Raw genomic sequence first — 23821 nt, forward strand, 5'->3', positions numbered from 1 at the left:
CAATGAGTTAGCAGTTGAATGTCTGTTGCCCAGATCAATTTCCAGCATCATTGTCTGCCTCATGATTTGATCATCCTTTTCAATCCTGATGGGCAGCTTATTCATATGTGCATGCCTCAACAATGCTATACACATGACATACACAATACATGACATAAACATATTTAAAAATACAGATAAATGAAAGGAACAAGTTGGCTCTACAGGGCTCTTTATGAAATCTATACCCCATAATAAACTAACTTCAATCAGTACTTTTCCAGAAAGCAGAAGGACAAAAGGAAAAGCAGGTGAATTGAGAAAAGACACACACTGTTGCAAAGGAATACCAAAGTTCTCCACCCTGATGCAGAGGAATGTCCAGATATGCAGTATGAGAAAACATTGCCCAACAACCAGTCCAGAAAATCATAGCTCACCAAATCAGATAGGGGCAGGACTAGATGTACTGCTCACCTAAAATGATCAAATCATTGTAAACTTCGAACACCCTACAGCATCATCATCCAATAAATAGCATATGGAACTTGAGTCCAACTTGGCAAAAAGCAAAAGGAATTAGCCTGGTTTGGTTGTTTGTTTGTTTTTGTGTTTTTTATTGGTTTTGGTCTGTTTGTTTGCTGGAGGAGGGAGGCAGTTGCAAAGGAATTTCAATCATGCTACCTGGCTGCTCTAGCAAGGGGTTACACCAAGAGATCTTCATGGGCTGCCTGCTGGGACTGACACACCTGAAAATCCCCCTTTCTGAAAGGCTGACACACCCTTAGGACATACCTTATTCCCAAACAATGTAAGGAACTCTAGTTTGGAAAGAGAGAGGGCCTTGATTGGAAGTGAGGTCTAGTGGAGGGGCAGACAAAGAGCCAATCAGAGAAGGACTCCTCAGCAAGCATCAGAGATAGGATCCGCCCACCAGGAAAGGGAGGCTTCTTAAAGAGAGTGCAACACACTACAGCAGCTCAGTTGAGTTCTCACTGTGCAGTGAGGTGAAGCTGAGTGCTAGATCGCCACCCCACCCCCTTCCCTCCAGCAACCCACCACCCATTGTTGATTTTCTGAGTGCGGTTCTGTGCTGGTGAAGAGAGGCACGTGAATTCCGAGAGTCAGAAGGGACCAGAAGTGTTTGCAGTGGAACCCAACCTGATCGGGAAGGAGAGAACCCACCAAGATTGCAGGAGGCAGAGGACATCTGACAGAAAGGTCTCAGAGGAGAGCAGACGTCTGAGGGAGAGCCTCGGAGGAGGAGAAATTCCCTGGGATCCTCTGCAGAGGATGCATCTGTTTCACCCGGCTCCTGCTGGAGAACACATAGGAGGCTCCATTTTGGAGAGGGGAAAAACTGAAGGCCTAGAGGGGTTCCTTGGGAAAGCCATGGCGGCAGTTCTTTGGGCCTTGATCACCATCACGATCACCAGCCTGCTTGTACTTGTACTTGCAGCCGTCCTTCTCTACTTTCTCTCCAAGAAGCTTGGACCAATATGTGCCCAACAAGAATGCACCTCAACAGCCTTTGGAAAAGCAGAACTACTGCAAGAAGTGGTAGTCGTGCAACAAGCGAAATTAGCTGTGATGTTACTGAGGCTGCAGAGACACGAGAAAGGGGAAGTGAGAGAACCGAGGGCCCTCAAAGAAGAAACTAGTTTACGTGATGGGTCAGGGGGCCGGGATGGACAGCCCGTGGAACCTCAGTCGCCGCTGGCTCTGAAGGAAACCAAACAGGGGCAGCGACCCCCACCACCTTTCCCATTGGCCCAGGGAGGAACACCTGACAAGGGTTTTCAACATTCCGCGGGACCTGTGCTTACATAATCTAAGGAGTCTCCCCATGGAAAGCATTCCTGCTCAGGGGACTCGCCTGAGCCTAAGCCGAGGTGTCCCCCACTTTCTGAGCCTCTCCTTCAGCAGCCCCGGCTGTTTCCTTCAGGGACAGGATCCGCAGCATTGGGCGGATCCTCTGAGGAACCCACTGCTTCGGTCACAGGGGTTCAGAGATTTCAAGAGGCCCTCAAGACCCCATACAGTCTGGCCTTGAGAAATGAGCCCAGCAGAGCAGATCTGAAGCATGTGGTGATAGACGGGAGTAACGTGGCCATGGCCCACAGCCTGAAAAAGTTCTTCAGTTGCCGCGGAATAGCCCTCGCCGTGGAGTATTTCTGGAAGCTTGGTAACAGAAACATCACCGTGTTTGTCCCGAAGTGGAGAACGAGACGGGATCCTCACGTCACTGAACAGCACCTGTTGGGCCAGCTCCAGGAGCTCGGCATAGTGGCTCTGACTCCTGCCCGGATGGTCTCCCGAGAAAGAATCTCTTCTCATGATGACAGGTTCCTACTGCACCTGGCAGAGAACACCGGGGGGGGGGGGATCATCATGACCAATGATAACCTGAGAGAGTTTGTGACTGAGTCGGCGTCCTGGAGAGAAATCGTTGCCAGGAGACTGCTTCAATACACGTTCATGGGAGACATATTTATGATTCCCGATGACCCTCTGGGAAGACAAGGACCTCAGCTGGATAAATTTCTTCAAAAGGACCTCTTTCCTCCAGAGAAGCAGCTGGTTGATGACAGCGGCCCGCCAGGCATGAGCAGACTCAGGCATGAGTTTGGACTCTGTCCTCAGGAGCCCTAGCCCCAGCCCCAGCCCCAGCCCCGGCCCCAGCCCCAGCCCCAGCTCCAGCCCCAGCCCCAGCCCCAGCCACTGGCCACCACCCCAGAACCACGGAGCCTCTCCAAGCCCTGGGCTTCCTCAGCAACAGCTCTTCACTGCCCCGGTCACACTGTCCAGGATGCAGCAGAAACTGGGCAGGCCCGCACAGAGATCTTGGGCAGAGACCAGCGAGTTGAGGGAGGCGCTGATGAGCATCTTCCCGGACTCTGAGCAGAAACAGAAGATTGACCAGATTCTGCTAGCTCATCCATCCACGATGGACCTGAATGCCCTCTCTGGCCTCGTGTTGGATGCAAAGCTGGGCTGAGACTGCACTCACAGTGTGGTGGGGACGGGGCAGGGGAGGGCACTAGGATCTGCCACCTGTTGGTAGATCCTTCCCTGAGGGAACATTGCTGTATGATATGGGAGAAAGGAGTGACAGATGTTTGGTGTACACAAAATGGAGATTCTAAATAAATAGAAACAGGGAGCAGGAACTCCCACAAATACAGACCATTGTGTTTTGTTTTGTTTTGTTTTGTTTTGTTTTTTAAGTTGAAATTTCCTGATTGGCAACCAGGCAGACTACTGCTGTTTAAAGTCCCTGGATTGTAGGAGAACGTGATAATGAGTGTGAGCTTCCATTCTTCAATGGGATTTTCAAAACAGTGGGATGGGTTTCAGGTAATGGGACGCTCAGAGAAGCAGCTTTTGCCTATATTTCCACAGGTCAGCAGAGCCTAAGGGTTCCATCAAATTGCAAAGGAGCCCATCCCCAGTGAGAGAGGATTCCCCATGAAGGCCTCTACTCAAGGAAGGAAAGGAGGCAGATAGAGGGCAACCCGGAGCCATGGTCCCACCGGGAAAGTTGATACCACCCACAGCCCCCGCACAAATGCACACACAACACCAACACCACCGCCAGCTCCACAACGGCCATGCCCTGGTGCAGGAAGAGCTCATCGACCTGACTGAAAGAGGACAGTGAGTTCCTGAAACAGACAGATGGGAAGACCTAGATCCTGAAATGGACTTTTTCTGAGGTTACTGATGTTCGAGGGGAAGGTGGCATGAAGGCATTAATCTTCAGGTGGATTTTTCCACTGTTTAGTTTAGGGGAGTGGGTGATAGTCTGTGATGGAAGACTGAAGCCCAGCACAATGTTTCTATTCGGCTGAAAGAGATGCCAGGAAGGAGAGAGACTGAATCAGAGGGTCCTTAGGACAGCCTGGTGAAGGGGGTGGGGGGAGGGTTCGCTCCTCCTGTGTCCTCAGTTGAGTACAAGGTCAGCTGAGTGCTCTCCCTGTCTCTCTGAGCTAGTGGGATTTCCCCCGAGCAGGTGGCTCTTGAGTCTTCCTTGGTAAAAAGCAACAAGGATTGGTGGAGGGAGGCAGTTTTAGAGGAATTTTAGTCCTGCAACCTGGCAATGGGGGGTCACACATAGAGATCTTCATGGGCTGCCTGCTGGGGCTGGAACGCAGACACCCCTGAAAAGCCCCCTGGCTGAAATGTTGACACACCCTTAGGACTCAACCTTAATCCCAAGCAATGTAGGGAAGTCTTGTTTGGAGAGGGCAAGGGCCGTGATTGGAAGTGAGGTCTATTTGAGGAGCAGACCAAGAGCCAATCAGAGAAGGACTCGTCTACAGGAGTCACAGAGTGGAGCTTTTCTAGATTCCACCATTTGTCCGCAAATTTCATGATTTCCTTTTTTTTAATTGCTTAGTTGTATTCCATTGTGTAAATGTACCACAATTTCTGTATCTGTTCCTCTGATACATCTGGGTTGCTTTCAGGTTGTGGCTATTATGAATGAAGCTGCTACTAATGTGGTTGAACAAATTTCCTTGTTGCATTCTTGAGTATATTTTGTATTTATTTCTATGCAATATTAGCTGGAACGTGAGGAAGCACTATTCATAATTGTGTGAGAAAGCACCAGATTGATTTTCAAAGTTTTGTACAAGTTTACATTCCCACCAGCAGTTTAGGAGGTATACCCTTTTTCCACAACCTCTCCAGCATGTGTTGTCATTTGAGATTTTGATCTTAGCCATTTTGCTGGGTATAGGGTGAAATCTCAGCGTTGTTTTGTTTTGCTTCTCTCTGATGACTAAAGACATTGAGCATTTCTTTAAATGTTTCTCTGCCATTCTATATTCCTCTACAGAGAATCCTCTATTTAGCTCTGTACCTTATTTTTTTAATTACCTGATTTGTTGTTTTTTAATTTCTAGAGTTATTAATATATTTTCTATATCAGCCCTTTTCAGATATAGAGGTGGTGAAGATTATTTTTCCCCATTTTGTATGCTGAGACCAACAAATATAAAAAGTTTCAGCCCAGGTGGTCCTGCAGGGAATGGTGCACCTCCAGGGTCCAAGCATGTAGATGACCTAGACCCCCTGCTCTGATGTAGCTGATTGGTAGCTCAGTATCTATGTGGCTTCCTGAGTAAGGGGAGCAGAGGCTGCCTCTCTCATGAACTTTGTTGCCTACTCTGTGATCACTTGCCCTTATTGATGTGGCCTCGGTAGGCCACAAAGGAAGAGGATCCAGGTGGTGCTGATGAGACTTGATAAGCTATGGGCAGATGGCAGGGGACTCCACCTTTCAGTGGGCCTGGGAGGAGTTTAGGCAGGGGGCTTCAATCAGGGTATATAGTGAATTAATTGTAAAAAAAATAATTAAAATTTAAAAAAAGAAAATAAAGGACCAAAGCATAGTGACCTTATGCCTTGAAATTGAGCTGTTCACTGAGAGCGTACTTTCAGCTACCAGTGATTCTAAATCTTCCTAATGTTGCTACCCTCATGATTTGGAGACCCTCGATCATAAAATTATTTTCATTGCTACTTAACAGCTGAAATTTTGCTGCTGTTATGAATCAAGTGAATATCTAAAATGCAGAATATCTGATATGTGACCTCTGAGAAAAGTTCTTTCATACCCCAAAGCTATTGCAATCCACAAGTTGAGAAACACTGAGCTAGACTTTCAGGCTCCATTGCTGTTGACTGTATGGGTCTGAGGACATGGTCGTTAGAAGTTCAGCTTCCTGTGAACAAATTTTTTCCTCATCATTATTGACCTCTCAATTATTAAAGAGGTATTTTGGCTCCTACATATCTCTACTTTTATTTTATGTCTAAGCTGACTTGGAATTTGGAGAGGAAATTAGTTGCTGATGAAATCCTCACTAAAGGGATTTTATATACCTCAGATTATTTTTCTTTTTAAAGTAGTGAATTTACATAGAGCTCCATATTAAAGTGAAAGATATGAGCACCAAATTATTGAGTTTTCTCAAGCAAAATGTTTCTCCCATTGTAGCTAAAATCCATGCAGCAAATGATTTACTGATTTCACCTGCAACTTAGACTAACACAGATAAAGAGTCATTCGCTGTGGTTTTCAGCTCTCCTTCTGGATGGCTTTGAGAAGGAGAGTTCAGTGAAATGTGATATATCTGTGTACACAAAAAAGAAATTCACTGGGCAAAGTCTGATTTCAAGAAGGGACCAATGTTTCTTTCATTTATAACTGCCTGAATCTATACTGTATTTCCAAGTTAGAGACTGACTTGATAAAATCAATATTCTTGAGAAAATTGTCATCAAATTTACTAATTCTTCATTCTAAGTCAATCTTGCCACAAACATATCCACCATATCTTCTACTCCAGTCTTAAACTGTTCATTCCAAATAGATACTAAAGCACCCACCTGTTCCCATAGAATTATGAATTTAACTTTTTATCATATAGTGAAGGTACTTTTGCCCTTTGCTTTTTAGCACATGAGAGAGCAATGGTAAATTATTATCTTGGAAGTAGAAACTATTTACATCAAATCTGCTGACCCTTGAGTCTAGGTTTCCCCTCCTCAGAACTATGAACAGTAAAATCCCGCTCTTTGTAAGTGATGCAGTATCTAGAAGGTTTTTGTTTGTATGTTTTGTTTTGTTTTACAGCAGTACACATAAACTTAGACTGCTTCCATATTCTTGTGGGACTCCTAACAGTGGGTGCAGTGTCTGACACTTTTGCTTGTTCTTGGATCCCTTTTTCCCCTACCAGAGTGCCCCATCCATCCAGCCTTGATTTGATGGCATGTGTTGAGTTTTATTGTAATTTGTTACACCATGTTTGGTTGCTATCCCTGGGATGCCTGCTATTTTATGAAGGTAAATGTAGAAGTGAATCTGGGGAAAGGGAAAATAACAAGGAGGAAGTCAGAGGAGATGAGGGAGGGGAAACTGTAGTCAGGACATATGAGAGAAGAATATATTTAGAAAGAAAGAAAGAAAGAAAGAAAGAAAGGAAGGAAGGAAGGAAGGAAGGAAGGAAGGAAAGGAAATGCATTGATTTTAAATGAACCTGAATCTCCATGAAAAAAAAATGCAGTGAAAAAAACTACATTCTAGTTCATAATTTTGTGAGAAAATCTTGGTAAATTTTCATAAGGTTGAAAATTTTAATTTTATATGCAAGTATGTTTTTCTTACATTGTTTTAACTTGACTCTTTTTACCTGGGATAGATAACTGCTCTTATGTGCTTGGCTTTTATTCTACTCTAGCAAACAATTTGGGGTTGGTCATATGGTTATGATTTTTATGTTTATTGGTTGAAGATTAGTTCTCAAGTCCAGTCCAGGTATTTTGAAATATAATCTACACAACTGAATTTCTAAATCTTGGCAACTGTTTAGAAATATATGAAAATAATACAGCAGCCAACACTTATATAGAAGAGTTTTTCATTGTAATATTTGAATGAATAAAAAAGGTGATTCAAATTCTATGCCACAAAAAAGCAGTTTTTAAACATGTCCTCCCTGTAATTTCAACTTATATTTTCTGACCTATTGAATGTTCCCACATTTTACTTTGGGAATTTCCATGACATGGTCACTCTCAAGACAATGCAAATAATGCAAATTAATATAATTCAGGAACATTCATGAGGGAACTCCTCAGTGCATTGCTTAGTCTTTACTGTTAACACGGTTGGGTAGAAAACACACCCTTTGGTGTGTTCAAAGGCTATTTCTAGAAGTAATTAGATTAACAAGGCATTAACCCATGCATAGTTTAATCCATTGAGTGATTCAAAATTTGAACAGACTGTTGAGAGTCTGTGGAATTATATTAGAGGGAGCAGGTTAGAGGAATTGGGTAGATGGAGATGAGCCATCCAGGGCTAGAGCCAGTGTGGGTCTTCTTTGTTGCCATTCCACTCTGCTCCCAGTGTTTCTTGAGGTGAAGAAACTCCACTTTCTTGATCCCACTGATAGGCTCTGTCCACTCAATGGAAGTAAGCAACCAGTGACAGAAATATCTGTAACCAAGAAAAATATAGAGATGGCTAAGCACTTTAAAAGTGTTCTCCTTCACATGAACTCAGTGGAGGGCTCTTTGACACCCCCCCAGGGAAGGAGTAGCCTTTCCAGGCCACAGAGGAGGACATTGCAGCCATTCCGGATGAAACCTGTTAAACTAGGGTCAGATGGAATGGGAGGAGGACCTCCTCTACCAGTGGACTTGGAGAGGTTCAGGAGGAGATGAGGGAGGGAGGGTGAGATTGGGAGGGAATTAGGGAGAGAGTTATGGCTGGGATACAAAGTAAATAACCTGTGATTAATATAAAAATAAAAAAATATATAAAAATGTGTTCTCCATCCAGAAGACCCAAAATCTATTCCCAACACCCAAAATTGGAGACTCATAACTTGTGTCTCCATAGGCAGAAGCATAGATATAGTACATATAATCTCATGCAGGCACAGACAAACACATAAACTTACAAAAATACCTTTCAAAAGAGGCATAACTAACAACTTCTTCCTTTAAATTGTGTCTGAAAGTGTAGTTAATGCATATGGTACTGTATTCTGTTAAGGCATTCACATGTCTTCACATGTTTAATGTTCAGTTCAGACTGTTTCTTGGCTCTGCCACTGTCTTCCTTTTTCGCTTCACTAACCTCAAACTACAAATCTTGAATAGTTGGTTGTAACCTATCTGACTATTTTTCATCAATTCTTACCTGTTCTTTTTTTTTTTTTCAATCAGTGTCCATTTCCTTTATAAGCCACAAGAAGATATATTAATAACTAATTCTCCAGTCAAGCAAAGGGATCAAGAAAATGCCAGAATCCATGGTGGGTTGGAAGCACAATGGCTGCAACAAAATAGGGCCTTGATTTAACTGCACTTTGCCTAATGTACTCAATACTTTAGAATGAATTTAAAACAAATACATCATAAATAAATACATGCATATGCATGAATTTTTAGAATATAATTTAATCAATATAACATATTTTAAATGTTTTTAAATAGTTTATTATTATAGATGTTAATGAGTGCTTTGTGGAAATGAAGCTACAAAATCTTGCTGAAGTATACATATGCTATAGTCCTTTTATATTTATGTACTTTACTTAAGTTTAAGTATAAATTAAATTCTTATATATAAATATTTTACATAATAGTTTTCTAATTCTTACTCTTTTTTCACATAAAATTTAACCATTTATCTGAAAAAATGAATCCATTTAATTGAACAATAAAAAAGACTAGGACTTTTTTAATTTTGACCTAATTAGAATCATAAAGTTGAAAACACTCATTGTCTGTGATATAATTTAAAAATATATTAGTATTTCTGAGTTGTCACTGGTCAAGTAGTTTGTGAAATCCTACCAGGTTTGATTGTAGGTATTGTTTTTTTTTTTATTTTTTTATTAATCACATTTTATTTACTTTGTATCCCCCCATAATCCCCTCCCTCCTCCCCTCCCCATCCCAACCTCTCACCCCCTTCTTCACGAATGCCCCTCCCCAAGTCCACTGATAGGGGAGGCCCTCCTCTCCTTCCTTCTGATCTTAGTCTATCAGATCTCATCAGGAGTGGCTGCATTGTCATCTTCTGTGGCCTGGTAAGGCTGCTCCCCCTTCAGGGGGAAGTAATAAAAGAGACAGTCCCTCTTCCCATTACTATGTAACCCACTTGGACAATGAATTGCCATGGGCTACATCTGTGCAGGGGTTCTAGGTTATCTTCATGCCCGGTACTTGATTGGAGTATGAGTCTCTGGGAAGACCCCTATGTTCAAATTTCTGGTTCTATTGCTCTCCTTGTGGAGTTCCTCTCCTCTCCAGATCTTAATATTTCCCACTTCTTACATAAATTCAGTGCACTCTGCCCAAAGGTTGCCCATAAGTCTCAGCATCTACTTTGATAATCTGCAGGGCAGAGCCTTTCAGAAGCCCTCTGTGGCGGGTTTCTAGCTTGATTCCTGTTTTCTTCTTCTTCTGATGTCCTTCCTCTTTGCCTTTAGGGATGGGGATTCAGCATTTTAGTCAGGGTCCTCTCTCTTGATTAGTTTCTTTAGATATACAGATTTTAGTAGTTTTATCCTATATTATATGTCTATATGAGTGAGTATATACCATGTGTGTCCTTCTGCTTCTGGGACATTCACTCAGGATGATCCTATCCAGGTCCCACCATTTACCTGCAAATTTCATGATTTCCTTATTTTTCATTACTGAGTAACATTCCATTGTGTAGATGTACCACAAATTTTGCATCCATTCTCTAGTTGAGGGGCATCTTGGCTCTTTCCAGCTTTTGGCAATTACAAATAAAGCTACTTCAGACATGGTTGACCAAATGTCCTTATTGTGTACTTGAGCCTCTTTTGGCTATATGCCTAGGGGTGGTATGGCTGGATCTTGAGGAAGCACTATTCCTAGTTGTCTGAGAAAGTGCCAGGGTGATTTCCAGAGTGATTGTACAAGTTTCCATTCCCACCAGCAGTGGAGGAGGGCTCCTCTTTCTCTACAGCCTCTCCAGCATGTGTTGTCACTTGAATTTTTCATCTTGTCCATTCTGAGGGAGTAAGGTGATATCTCAAGGTCATTTTGACTTGCATCTCTCTAATGGCTAAGGACGGTGAGCATCTTTTTAAGTGTTTCTTTGCCATTCTATATTCTTATGCAGAGAATTCTCTGTTTAGCTCTGTTCCCCATTTTTTAATTGGATTGCTTGGTTTGCTGCTTTTCAGCTTTTTTAGTTCTTTATATATAATGGATATTAGCCCTCTGTCAGATAAAGGGTTGGTGAAGAGTCTTTCCCAATCTGTAGGCAGTCATTTTGTTTTGATGACGGTGTCCTTTGTTTTACAGAAGCTTTTCAGTTTCATGAGGTCACATTTATTGATTGTCCTGTGCTGTTGGTGTTCTGTTCAGGACGTTGCCTCCTGTACCAATGAGTTCTAGGGTCTTCACCACTTTTTCTTCTAACTGATTTAATGTGTCTGGTTTTATGTTGAGGTCTTCGATCCACTTGGACTTTAGTTTTGTGCAGTGTGATAAGTATCGATCTATTTGCATTTTTCTACATGTAGACATCCAGTTAGACCAGCACCATTTTTTAAAGATGCTATCTTTTTTTCCATTCTATGGTTGTGGTATCTTTGTCAAAGATCAGATGTCCATAAGTATGGGGGTTTATTTCTGGGGCTTCTGTTCAGTTCTATTGATCCACCATTCTGTTTCTACGCCAGTACCATGCAGGTTTTATTACTGTTGCTATATAGTACAGCTTAAGATCAGGGATGGAGATATCTCCAGAAGATCTTTCATTGTAGAGGATTGTTTTAGCAATTCTGGGTTTCTTGTTATTTTATATGAAGTTGTGCAGCAGACTGGCCCAGCTGGGGCCCCACAACTGTGGGGAATCAGTTGTTTGGATTTTCAGGTTAGGCACAGGTAGGCAGATTAACAGTCAGAGACCAGACCAAGTAGTGTTTTGAATCTGCTGTGCTCTACTGACATCAAGCCAACACTTTTATAGTGAATACATATAGAAGCACCTGAAGTTGACATATTTCTCAGAACATTTACAAAGTTTATATTTTAACCGAAAGGCGATCTGGTAAAAGGCAGTGTCTACAAAAAACCTTGGCCTAAAAGCCTCTTAAGCAGAGCAAACATAGGACTAGTGACTATTTACACAGAGTTATTGCTGCTAATTTAGTGAGTAGAGGACCAGGGGCTGTTAAACTTGTGGTTCGCTTATGTAGTTTATTGTTATTAGCTAGGGGCTGTTAATAGTCCTCCAAGATAAGTCGCCTAAAAATTTACAATTCTTCCTAGAGATAAGCATCAGGAGTAATTCCTCCTGTTTGTCTTGCTAAGGATTTAAAATCTCTTTAGAGATAAGGCACCAAGGGGTACTCGCTCTAGCCAGTCTGTCCATAACATCCATAGTATAATATAAAACCTTCTGAAGTCCTATGATTGCCTATCTTCTTTCTGCTTCATCATAAACACTTGTGTTTGGTAATGGTTTTATAGTAGTTTTACTGCAGTGGTAATATCCAGGGCATTCATCCTAACAGATCCTGATTAAATATTTTCTTAAAAAGCCCTAAAACTCTTGTCCTTTTATTACCTACAATGTTTGGTTTTTCCACAAGCAATTCCTGATGGTGAATCTGATTAATTACCTCTCCTAAGATTTTATTTTCCTTTTACTCATATTTGCTAAATATTTTAGTAATCTATCAGAAATGTGTTTCCTTGAATAGTTAACTGTGCTATTCCAAGAATCATAGAGAAACAGCAAAAAAGCTCATCAATCCAACCCTGTAATTGAGTAAGCATGGGACTCTCAGAATAAGTCTTAGGTGGCCATGTTAGGGTTCTTGCCAGTGACCTCCAGGGAGCTTATTTCTGAAGAAAACGTATCTACCGTCTAGTAGCAAAATCTATTGATGTGTTACAGCGATGATGCTGGAGAGGGTGTAGCAAAGTTGAGAATTTCTCTTTCCATGTCTGTAAAGAATTTTGTTGGTAATTTGATGGGAATTGCATTGAATGTGTAGATTTCTTTTGGTAAGATGGCCATTTTTACTATGTTAAACCTGCCAAGCCATGAGCATGGGAGATATTTCCATCTTCTGATATCTTCTTCTAATTCTTTCTTCAGAAACTTGAATTTTTTTTTCATACAAGCCTTGACTTGCTTGGTTAGGTTTACACCAAGGTACTTTATGTCATTTATGGCGATTGTGAAGGGTGTTGTTTTCCTAATTTCTTTCTCAGCCCTTTTCTCTTTTGTATACAGCAGGGCTACTGATTTTTTTGAGTTATGTTTCTATCCGGCCACTTTGCTGAAGGTGTTTATCAGCTGTAGGTGTTCTCTGTAGAATTTTTGGGGTCACTCAGGTATACAATCATATCGTCTGCAAATAGTGATAATTTGCCTTCTTCCTTTCCAATTTGTATCCCCTTGATCTCCTTCAACTGTCTAATTGCTCTAGCAAGGACTTCCAGAACTATATTGAAGAGATATGGAGAGAGTGGGCAGCCTTGTCTTGTCCCTGATTTCAGTGGGATTGCTTTAAGTTTCTCTCCGTTCAGTTTGATGTTGGCTATAGTCTTGTTGTATATTGCCTTTTCTATGTCTAGATATGTGCCTTGTATCCCTGACTTCTCCAATACTTTAAACATGAATGGATGTTGGATTTTGTCAAATGCTTTTTCAGCATCTAGGGAGATTATCATGTGTTTTTTTTTCTTTCAGTTTATTTATATGGTGGATCACATTGATGGATTTCCATATATTGAACCACCCATGCATACCTCGGATGAAGCCGACTTGGTCATAGTGGATAATATCTTTGATGTGTTCTTGGATTCTGTTTGAAAGTATTTTGTTAAGTATTTTTGCATCAATGTTCATAAGGGAGATTGGCCTGAAATTCTGTTTCTTTGTTGAGTCTTTGTGAGGTTTAGGTACCAAGGTGACTGTGGCTTCATAGAATGAGTTTGGTAATGTTCCTTCTGTTTCTATTTTGTGGAATAGTTTGAAGAGAATTGGTGTTAGCTCTTCTTTGAAGGTCTGGTAGAATTCTGCACTGAAGCCATCTGGTCCTGGGCTTTTTTTGGATGGGAGACTTTTGATGACTTCTTCTATTTCTTTGAGGGATATAGGTCTATTTAGTTGATTTACCTGGTCCTGGTTCAGCTTTGGTAAGTCAAATGGATCAAGAAAATTGTCCATTTTCATTTAGATTTTCAAATTTGGTGGCATATAGACTTTTGAAGTAAGTCCTAATGATTGTTAGGATTTCCTCAGTGTCTGTAGTTATGTCCCCCTTTTCATTTCTGATTTTGTTGATTTTTGTGGTATCTCTCTGCCTTTTAGTTAGCTTGGCTAAGGGTTTGTCGAGCTTGTTGATTTTCTCAAAGAACCAGCTCCTGGTTTCATTGATTCTTTGAATTGTTTTATTTGTTTCCAATTGATTTATATCAGCCCTGAGTTTGGTTATTTCCAGCCATCTACTCCTTCTTGGTGTGTCTGCTTCTTCTTTTTCTAGGGTGTTTAAGTGAGTCATTAAGTTGCTTGAATGAGCTGTCTCGCATTTCTTTTTGAAGGCATTTAGTGCTATGAACTTTCCTCTTAGCACTGCCTTCATTGTGTCCCACAAGTTCGGGTATGTTGTGTCTTCATTTTCATTGAGTTCTAGAAAGACTTTAATTTCTTTCTTTATTTCTTCCCTGACACAGCTGTCATGTAGTAACAAGTTTTTCAGTTTCCATGTGTGTGTAGGCTTTTTGCTATTTCTGTAATTGTTGAGGTCCAGCTTTATTCCATGGTGATCAGACAAGATACAAGGGATTATGTCAATCTTCTTGTATCTGTTGAGGCTTGCTTTGTGACCAACTATATGTTCTATTTTGGAGAAGGTTCCATGAGGTGCTAAGAAGAAGGTAAATTCTTTTGTGTTTGGATGTAAAGTTCTGTAAATGTCTGTTAGGTCCATTTGATTCATGACCTCTGTTAGAGACATTGTTTCTTTGTTTAATTTCTGTTTTGTTGACCTGTCCTTTGTTGAGAGTGGGGTGTTGAAGTCTCCCACTATTAATGTGTGGGGATCTATATGTGGTTTAAATTTTATCAATGTTTCTTTAACAAATGTGGGTGCTCTTGTATTTGGGGCATAGATGTTCAGAATTGTGATGTCTTCCTGGTGAAATTTTCTTTTGATGAGTATTAAGTGTCCTTCCCCAATCTTTTTATTAATTTTGGTTGAAAGTCTATTTTATCAGATATTAGAATGGCTACTCTTGCTTGCTGCTTGGGTCCATTTGCTTGGAAAGTCATCTTCCAACGTTTTACCCTCAGGTAATGTCTCTCTTTGTGCCTTAGGTGTGTTTCTTGTATGCAACAGATTACTGGGTTTTGTTTACGTATCCAACCTGCCACAGAGGGCCTCTGAAAGCCTCTGCCCTACAGACTATCAAAGCAGATGCTGAGCCTGATGGCCAACTGTCAGGCAGAGTGAATGGAATTTTAAGTAAGAAGTGGGAAATAGCAATAGCTGGAGAGGACAGGAACTCCACAAGGAGAGCAACAGAACAAGAAAATTTGAACACAGGGAACTTCCCAGAGACTCATACTCCAACCAAGGACTATTCATGGAGATAACCTAGAACTCCTGCACAGATGTAGCCCATGGCAGTTCAGTGTTCAAGTGGATTACATAGTAATGGGAAAAGGGACTGCCTCTGACACAATCTGATTGGCCTGCCCTTTGATCACCTCCCCTTGAGGGGGGAGCAGCCTTACCAGGCCACAGAAGATGACAATGCAGCCATTCCTGATGTGGTCTGATAGACTAAGATCAGAAGGAAGGAGAGGAGGATCTTCCCTATCAGTGGACTTGGGGAGGAGCATGCATGCAGAAAGAGGAGGAAGGGTGGGATCGGGAGGGGAGGAGGGTGGGGCTTATGGGGGGATACAAAATGAATAAAGTGTAATTAATAATAGTAATAAAAAATAAAGAAAAAAGTGTTCTGTGTATATTTTTTAAATTGCAATAACCAAAATGTTTTAATTTATGTAAGAGATATTAATTTATTTATATATTATTATTTATTCTTACATCATTTTTCTTCCATTTTTCACCCTCCAGAGATTTAAGCAAATACTCTTTGTTCTTTTGAAAATTCAAGCCACTTTTTCATAAACTTTTTATATGCTTAACATGTCAAATTTTGATTTGTAATATATTATGCTATATTATGATACCAGGAATATATAACAAGCCACTGAATTTTATCAAGGGTATTTATTATAAATAGTATTACAGGAAAAGGAAAATGTGTAGAAATGAAATAGTATTCTTTTCAGTTGTTGTTAGGAGACAGTTGCATAAGTCCAGTCATCACGGAAAAAAACACATTTTTATTGATTATTACAATTAATTCACTTTGTATAGTGAATGTAGGCCCGCCCCTCACCTTCTGCCTGTCACAACCTACCTCCTTCTCTTTCTATACCCCTCTCCTAGTCCACTTATAGGGGAAGTCCTCCTCCCCTACTATATTATACTAGCCTATCTTATCAGAACTCACTAGGAATGGCTGCACCTGCTTCTTCTATGGTCTGGCAAGGCTGCACCTCTCAGGAGTAGGTGAACAAAGAGCCAGACACTGAGTTCATGTCAGAGAAAGCCCTTGCTACCCTTACTAGGAAATCTACATGGAGACTGAGAAACTTATGGGTTACATCTGAACAGGGGCTCTAGTTGTTCTCCATGCATGGTCCTTGGTTGGAGCAGGAACCCCAGGGCCCATATTTATTTTTGCTCTGTTGGTCTTGTGGAGTGCCTGGCCCATCCAGATCTTTATCTCCTGAATCTTCCATATGATTCTGTGCTCTCTACCCAAAGTTTTGCTATCAGTCGAAGCATCTGCTTCAATACCCTGCTTGGTAGATTCTTTTAGAGGCCCTCTGTGGTAGGTTCCTGCCCTATTCCCTGTCTTCTCATGTTAACAATGTCTATCCCATTTGCCTTTCTGAATGAGGATTAAGCATCTTCCCTAGGGTCCTCTGTGTTGGATAGCTTCCTTAGGACTATAGATTTTTGTATGCTTCATTCTATATTACATGACTTATATCCACTTAGAAGTGAGTATATACCATGTCTTTCTGAGTCTGATACCTCACTGACGATGATCTTTCCTAGTTGTATCCATTTGCCTGCTGATTTCCTTGTTATTAAATACTGAGTAGTACTGCACTGTGTAAATGTGCCGCAATTTCTGTATCCACTCCTCAGTTGTGGGACATCATCTAGGTTGTTTCCAGATTCTGGCTATAATGAACAAAGCTGCTATGAGAATAGTTGAGCAAATGTCCTTGTTGTATGGTTGAGAATTTTCTGAATGTATGCCCAGAGGTTGTATAGCTGAATCCTGAGGTAGCATTATTCATAATTTTCTGAGAAAGCACCAGTCTGATTTCCAAAGTGGTTGTACAAGTTTACATTTCCACCAGCAATGGAGGAGGGTTCCCTTTTCTCCATATCCAATCCAGCATGTGTTGCAGATGATGTGATAGTACAAATGAATAAGCCTAAAAATTCAACCAGGGAACTCCTACAACTGATAAACACCTTCAGTACGGTGGCTGGATACAAAATTAAATAAAAAATATATCTGAAGCCCTCCTGTATACAAAAGACAAAACTTCAAGGAAGATATCAGAAGATGGAAAGATCTCCCATGCTCCAAGATTGGTGGGATTAACATAGTAAAAAATGGCCACTCTACCAAAAGAAATCTACAGTCTCAATGCAATTCCAATCAAAATACCAGCACAACTCATTACAGACCTTGAAAGAATAACTCTCAGTTTCATATGGAAAAACAAAAACCCAGAATTGATAAAAAAAAATGCCTGTACAATAAAAGATTTTCTGGAGGTATCATCTTCCGAGATCTCTAGTAGTACTAGAGCACAACAGTAATAAAAAAATGGCATGGTACTGGCACCTGTACTTTAAATCTTAAAGGGGTGTGCATCTACTCAATAATTTTTATTAAATGATATCAAGAAGCTGAGGGAAAAAACAAATATAGAGGAATCAACTGCTGTCTCAGTTTTAGACCCATTTTGAGGGTACCCAGTCAGCCAATGCTACCTTGGGCTATTGTTTCAGCTCACCAACCTTAAAACATTCCTGGCTTTACTATTAATAGTGTACTTTTATTAACTTTAAATTGTTCTCTAAGATTTTTACAACAGAGTCATCAGCAAAAACATTTTCCCTGATCTTGTTAAACAATCTATTTCTCTAAATTCTTTCTAGGTATAATGGTGATTGCTAACAATCTACATCTATGACTCCTTTCAAGGGCAGATTCATTAATCTGCTCCAGTAAACATGTGAAAAGAGATCAAGCATTGTTAATTTTAAATGCCAGTGATAGTGCCCATATATACTCCTTATAGTTTTCATACACCTCATGTTTTGAGGAATATGGGCATCATAAGGACAACAAGCAGAGATAAGCTACATAAGAGCTCAAAGTCCTCAGGAAAAGCAGTTCTTGGGATTGTGCTTCTCCAAGACAAACTCATCATGACTATGCTAATGGGAGCCATATTCCATGAGTTCTACAGCTGTTCTGCTGTTGCTCCTGCATGGCTCTTGACAGGACCAGGTAGCCAAAATAGTTTTCCTATATATGGGTGAGGGGGGAATAAGGTTAGCTCAGGCCCTGGGAAGGAGAATTCAGGGCATTTCATGGGCTATACTATCCTGGAGGAACAGATAACATGGAAGGACTGAAGGATTGCTGGGAGAAAATGGCAGGTAGATTTCATTTGATATGTTAACTAGGAAACTAGGAACCTCTGCCATTAGTTCCAGGTTTGAATCCTACTTTCATGGTAACATAAACTTCAGGGAGAGAAGCATGGTCTCCATTGGATAATGATCTTCAAGTGAGCCCACGGGGAAGAAAGGTGACAAAGACAAAGATTCTGTTTTTCTTTTCTTTCTATATATCTTCTTTATTCTCTTTGAGGGAGGGCGATTACCCAAACTAGACTCAAATTTTTGCTTTTTTGTTTTGTTTTCCTTACTATATTTTATTTTATTTCATTAATTGTTTTTATTTTTCACAATTTATTCATTGTATATGCTGATTAAAGGTCACTCCCTCAACTCCTACTGGTCCCACCCTTCCTCCATCTTCCCCCATCCCTTTTCCCTAGACCACTCAAAAGGGGAGTTTCTCTCCTCTGCCATCCACCCATACATTATCAGAACAGTACTCAGCTATTAAAAACAAAGAAATAAAATTTCTGTGCTTATTTATTTTCCATGGGCCACTGTACTCAGAAGATTTCATACCATGAAGCTTGCCTGCAACCTTACAGTGAACTAAACAATAAGTATAACTCATTTTAAAGAGTCCCACTCCAAGACACTGTTTGATTGACCATCTCATATCCAGAAACATGTGAAATTTGAAATGCTATGAAGTCTGAAACATTTTATCACAGGCATTACAGAGATCGTGATTTTCTTGCTGCCTGGAGGGCTGTTTCCCACCAGCCCAGGAAGGCAAAATGGGCAGAAGATGATTAGCATAAAGCTTGGAAAGCCCGCAAGCATAACTGTGGTCAGCCACTCTGGGAACCACCTCAGAAAGTAAGTTCAACTTTAATTCCAGAAAACAGAAAACAGAGGCTTATATCCCTTGGGGAGTGCCTGGGATGCTCCAAGCATAGGTGTAGATAATTGTTTAATGCTAGGCAATTCAAGGATGCTTGATTTGCATTAAACAGTACATTCCTATTATATGAATAAGAACAAGGACACAGATCCAAATTATCCGATATTTGAAGGGAGGGGAGAGTTATCAGGGATCTGTGTCAAAGGCCATCTATCAAATTTGATTGGTGGTGTCCATGTCTAAAGATACTCTCCAGATGAAGTCAGGCAGAGAAAACTCACCCTTGACATGGTTACCCATCTAGGCCAGAAGCAGAGTCATACATGGAAAAGAAAGCCTCCTCCCTCACATCTCAAAATTCAGTGTGGGTTGTGATGGTTTTCAATAGAACCCCTGGAACAATAGGTATGTGTACACAAAGAAACTGCTACAGGCTACCACTGTTGTGTTACTCTCAGAGAACTTCCTGGCTGGTGTTAGTTCACCATTCCCTACATATTCATCCACTGGACTAAAAGTTTCTTGTGTAAAGTGAGGCAATTGAAAACAGTAAATATTGAGAATCAGGATTATCAATAAGTCTTCCATAAACACCTTATTATATAATACTGTTGCATGTAATTGATATTCACCATTCATTGTATTCTTTTTAAAAATAAGTTTATTTACTTTAAAATCCACTCGTAGTCCCTCTCCCTTCTCTCCCCTAGTACTACCCTCCATTCCTATTCCCCATATTCCCTTTACCCTTTAGAAAAGGGAGGTCATTTCCATTGAGCTAGTTTTTCAGTTCTGCTGGATCTCAATAGACCAAGGAACACAAAGGCCTTTCCATATTGCTTATAGTCACAGAATTCCTCTCCAGTAAGGATACTTTTATGATGATGATGACTCTAGATTTGTGAAAAGCCTCACCATTTTAACACATTCATAAGTTTTCCTCCATTATGAATCCTTTCATGATGATGAAGATTATACAAATGTGGAATGGTTTCAACATGTTAAAAGCACTCACAGATTTTCTTTCCATTAGGATTTCTTTCATGAGTGTGAAGATGATTCTGAAATCCAAAAGTTTTATTCACATTGGTTACAGACAGACAGCTTCTTTCCAGTATGTGTTCTTTTATGTATTAGGAGATGTTATGTTCAAAGGCTTTGCCATGTAGGTATATTCGTGTGGTTTCCCTCCAGAATGTGTGGTTGTCTTAGGAGATGATTGTTAAATGTAAAGGCTTTATCACACTAATTACCCTCACAAGGCTCCTCTCCACTGTTTTTTTTTCATGTTTTCAGAGACTACTCTGCTGTGCAAACGCTTTATCACATTGCATATATTTATAAGGTTTCTTTCCAGTATGTGTTCTTTTATGGCTTATGAGATTACTGTTTCGTGCAAAGGCTTTACCACACTCATCACATTCATAAGGTTTCTCTCCAGTGTGTGTTCTTTTATGGCTTATGAGATGACTGTTTTGTGCAAAGGCTTTACAACACTGGGTACATTCATAAGGTTTCTCTCCAGTGTGTGTTCTTTTGTGGTTTAAGAGAGTGTTGTTTTCTGCAAAGGCTTTACCACACTGGTTACATTCATAAGGTTTCTCTCCAGTGTGTGTTCTTTTATGGCTTATGAGAGCACTGTTTTGTGCAAAGGCTTTACCACACTGTTTACATTCATAAGGTTTCTCTCCAGTGTGTGTTCTTTTGTGGCTTAAGAGAGTACTGTTTTCTGCAAAGGCTTTGCCACACTCATTACATTCATAAGGTTTCTCTCCAGTGTGTGTTCTTTTATGGCTTATGAGAGCACTGTTTTGTGCAAAGGCTTTACCACACTGTTTACATTCATAAGGTTTCTCTCCAGTGTGTGTTCTTTTGTGGCTTAAGAGAGTACTGTTTTCTGCAAAGGCTTTGCCACACTCATTACATTCATAAGGTTTCTCTCCAGTGTGTGTTCTTTTATGGCTTATGAGATGACTGTTTTCTGCAAAGGCTTTGCCACACTCATTACATTCATAAGGTTTCTCTCCAGTGTGTGTTCTTTTATGGATTATGAGATGACTGTTTTGTGCAAAGGCTTTACCACACTGGTTACACTCATAAGGTTTCTCTCCAGTGTGTGTTCTTTTATGCCGCACGACATGACTGTTTTTTGCAAAGGTTTTACCACACTGATTACATTTGTAAGGCTTCTCTCCTGTGTGTGTTCTTTTATGCCATATGAGAACAGTGGTATAGGGGAAGGCTTTACCACATAGAGTGCACTTAAAGGGTTTCTCTCCGGTATGACTGCTTTCATGCCTGCAAAGATAATTGGAACATGTGAATGATTTACCACAGTCATTTAATTACACTAATAAATATATTTATCTATGTGAATAAATTTTATAATTCAGTCTAATGGTAAAAAAGAATCAAATTTTAAAGTTTTATCACTTTATTTACTTTCATGGTATTCCACTTCATTATGGGTATTTTTGAAGATCCCTGTGATGTTAAGAGCATTTGTTATGTGATTCACTTTTATAGCATCATTTTTCTATAAGAGCTTTTCTCAAATATATGAAGAGTATTGTAAGAATTCAGAGTTTTACCACAGCAATACCATTCACAAATTTTTGTACTCTATGAATGACACTTCATTTCAGAAGTGAATAAGACATGCATAAGAAGTTCCAAATTCTTAGTATTCATAGGTATTTTCAGCAGTATGAGTTTGCTGATGAATTCTCAGTGAAGTTGTAAAACCAATTAACAGTAACCATTTATCACATTCAGAAAATCTACTCAAAGTGGAAACTACTACAAAATCAATTGTTCTTGGAGAAAGACAGGTACACTGCTTCTTTCAATATCCCTATGCTCATGTGTCTTAGAAACATTGTGATATATGATATACATAATTAAATTACAAGAGTAATAAAAGATTGGCCACATTCAATTAAGACAGTTTGTTTTTTGTTCATCATAGACATGTCATATAGAGATTAAGGTTTCTCCACAACAATAATCTTGACTCTCATAAGCTGCTCCTTTCACTAAACTTTACAATGTTTCTGTATGAATATGAGTAACACTGGTTGTACTATGACATATTTGCTTATTAGAAGGTTTTGGACACATACTCATCACCTATTCAATGTATATACATTTTATAATATCTGAGTAGATAGAATGAGACTAAACAGATTGGCAGTTCAACTCAGTAGCTGTAATGACCATATGATTCAATTGGTATATTCTGTTACAACATTATTTTATTTTCTTCAATCTTAGGGGAGTACCTTGCAATCGCAAATCAGATACCGAACATTGAAGTACATGGAATTGTGAGATTTTAATGATCATCAGTACACTTAAAGCAGTGCTGTTTATACACTGTTGCTTTTCTTTAAAACTTCCAAGTGTGCTGGTACATGTCCTTAATTCCAGCACTTGTGGAGGCAGAATCAGGCAGATCTGTGTGATTTTGAGGTCAGGTTGGTCTAACAAGCAAGTCTAAGAAAGTCACAGATACCCAGAAAAAAAAACTATTTCAAAAACAGAAAATAAAAAGCAGCCAAAAAACAAACAAAAAAACAGCAAACTTCCAGGACACATTAAAATTTAAGATTCATATCTGTATCAACATGCACATAAAGTTACCTTTTATTACTTGTAAAAAATTGAAAATGTTCTTCAATATTATGGTCATCCCAATTGTAGCCTAAAATATAGTACCAGAAAATATATATTATTGGAAATATCATGTTATTATTAAGGCAAAAGTTAAATCACTATCTTCTGTGACCCTTAGAACCATGCCTGATTTATTCACCTCACTCCTCCTCATTCAAAATTGGAATTATAGAAGAGGATCAATAACAAAGTAAGAGTTGTCTCTTTATTTTAAAAGTGAAAGAAAATTTGCAGTCTTACCGATAGCAGTGAGGTTTTCACAGGTCTCTAGCATCACATCTTTGTAGAGTTGCTTCTGGGAAGGTTCCAGCAAAGCCCACTCTTCTTGGCTGAATTTCACATGCACATCATTGAAGGTCACTGAATTCTAAAATATGCCATACATTTGTACAAAAGAAAGAGTGGCAACAATATAAATTTATGCTTCATTTGCAATATAATCATATAATTCTAGTGCTTCTTCTATTTATTTTCTGAAACTGAAGTGCAAGTGTTAGACAGTTGGGTGCTGTGCAACAAGTGAAGGAGGGGAAAAGAAAAAGCCTAAAGATTAGATTGTAGGGAAAACCAAACGTGTGCTTTGGAAACCTGTGTTAAAGGAGTTTCATTAGTTTGTAAGGCATGAATATGAAGTAGTCATTAGTTGGGTTCTTGAGTGATCTATGAATCATCTTCAGTTACTTGGGTGAGTAGGTCAGGACCCTGTCATGAGACAGGTGGGAGGAAAAAACACATTCATGATATTTTATCTAGCAACAAATGAGATGTGGCTATCAGGGGACAGTGAACAGATGGGTGACGTCAGTCAAAAGACAACATGGCACTGAATATCATGTTCTGACCAGTGATCAGAGATGTGGCATATCAGTATATGAAAATGGGGGCTCATATATTCATGGAAGGGAAAGTGTACTACAGTGAATACATGGATAAAAATAATGTG

General features: G+C 39.9%; 2 protein-coding genes across 2 annotated transcripts; one reads left to right on the forward strand and one right to left on the reverse strand.

Moving 5' to 3' along the window:
• The first annotated feature begins 1371 nt into the window (after nt 1-1371).
• On the forward strand, nt 1372-2977 carry LOC132650944 (NEDD4-binding protein 1-like). Its single transcript, XM_060376267.1, has 3 exons — nt 1372-1774; nt 1847-2552; nt 2623-2977. The coding sequence occupies exons 1-3, from the start codon at nt 1372-1374 to the stop codon at nt 2975-2977; spliced, it is 1464 nt and encodes a 487-aa protein (XP_060232250.1).
• Nucleotides 2978-20594: 17617 nt separating this feature from the next.
• On the reverse strand, nt 20595-21410 carry LOC132651016 (zinc finger protein ZFP2-like; the record flags this gene model as incomplete). Its single annotated transcript, XM_060376337.1, has 1 exon — nt 20595-21410. A coding segment is annotated over one exon (816 nt), but the record flags the coding sequence as incomplete, so codon positions are not given.
• Nucleotides 21411-23821: the final 2411 nt, after the last annotated feature.

The sequence above is a fragment of the Meriones unguiculatus genome (genome assembly GCF_030254825.1).
Source record: "Meriones unguiculatus strain TT.TT164.6M chromosome 13 unlocalized genomic scaffold, Bangor_MerUng_6.1 Chr13_unordered_Scaffold_37, whole genome shotgun sequence".
Taxonomy (NCBI): Eukaryota; Metazoa; Chordata; class Mammalia; order Rodentia; family Muridae; genus Meriones; species Meriones unguiculatus.

Excerpts from the sequence above, each read along its gene's own strand:
- LOC132650944 (XM_060376267.1), top strand. The coding sequence starts at position 1,372 with ATGGCGGCAGTTCTTTGGGCCTTGATCACCATCACGATCACCAGCCTG. Across the intron at positions 1,775-1,846 it reads GGGAGGAACACCTGACAAGG|GGGACTCGCCTGAGCCTAAG; the intron begins GTTTTCAACATT and ends ATTCCTGCTCAG. Across the intron at positions 2,553-2,622 it reads GACCTCTTTCCTCCAGAGAA|GAGCCCTAGCCCCAGCCCCA; the intron begins GCAGCTGGTTGA and ends CTCTGTCCTCAG.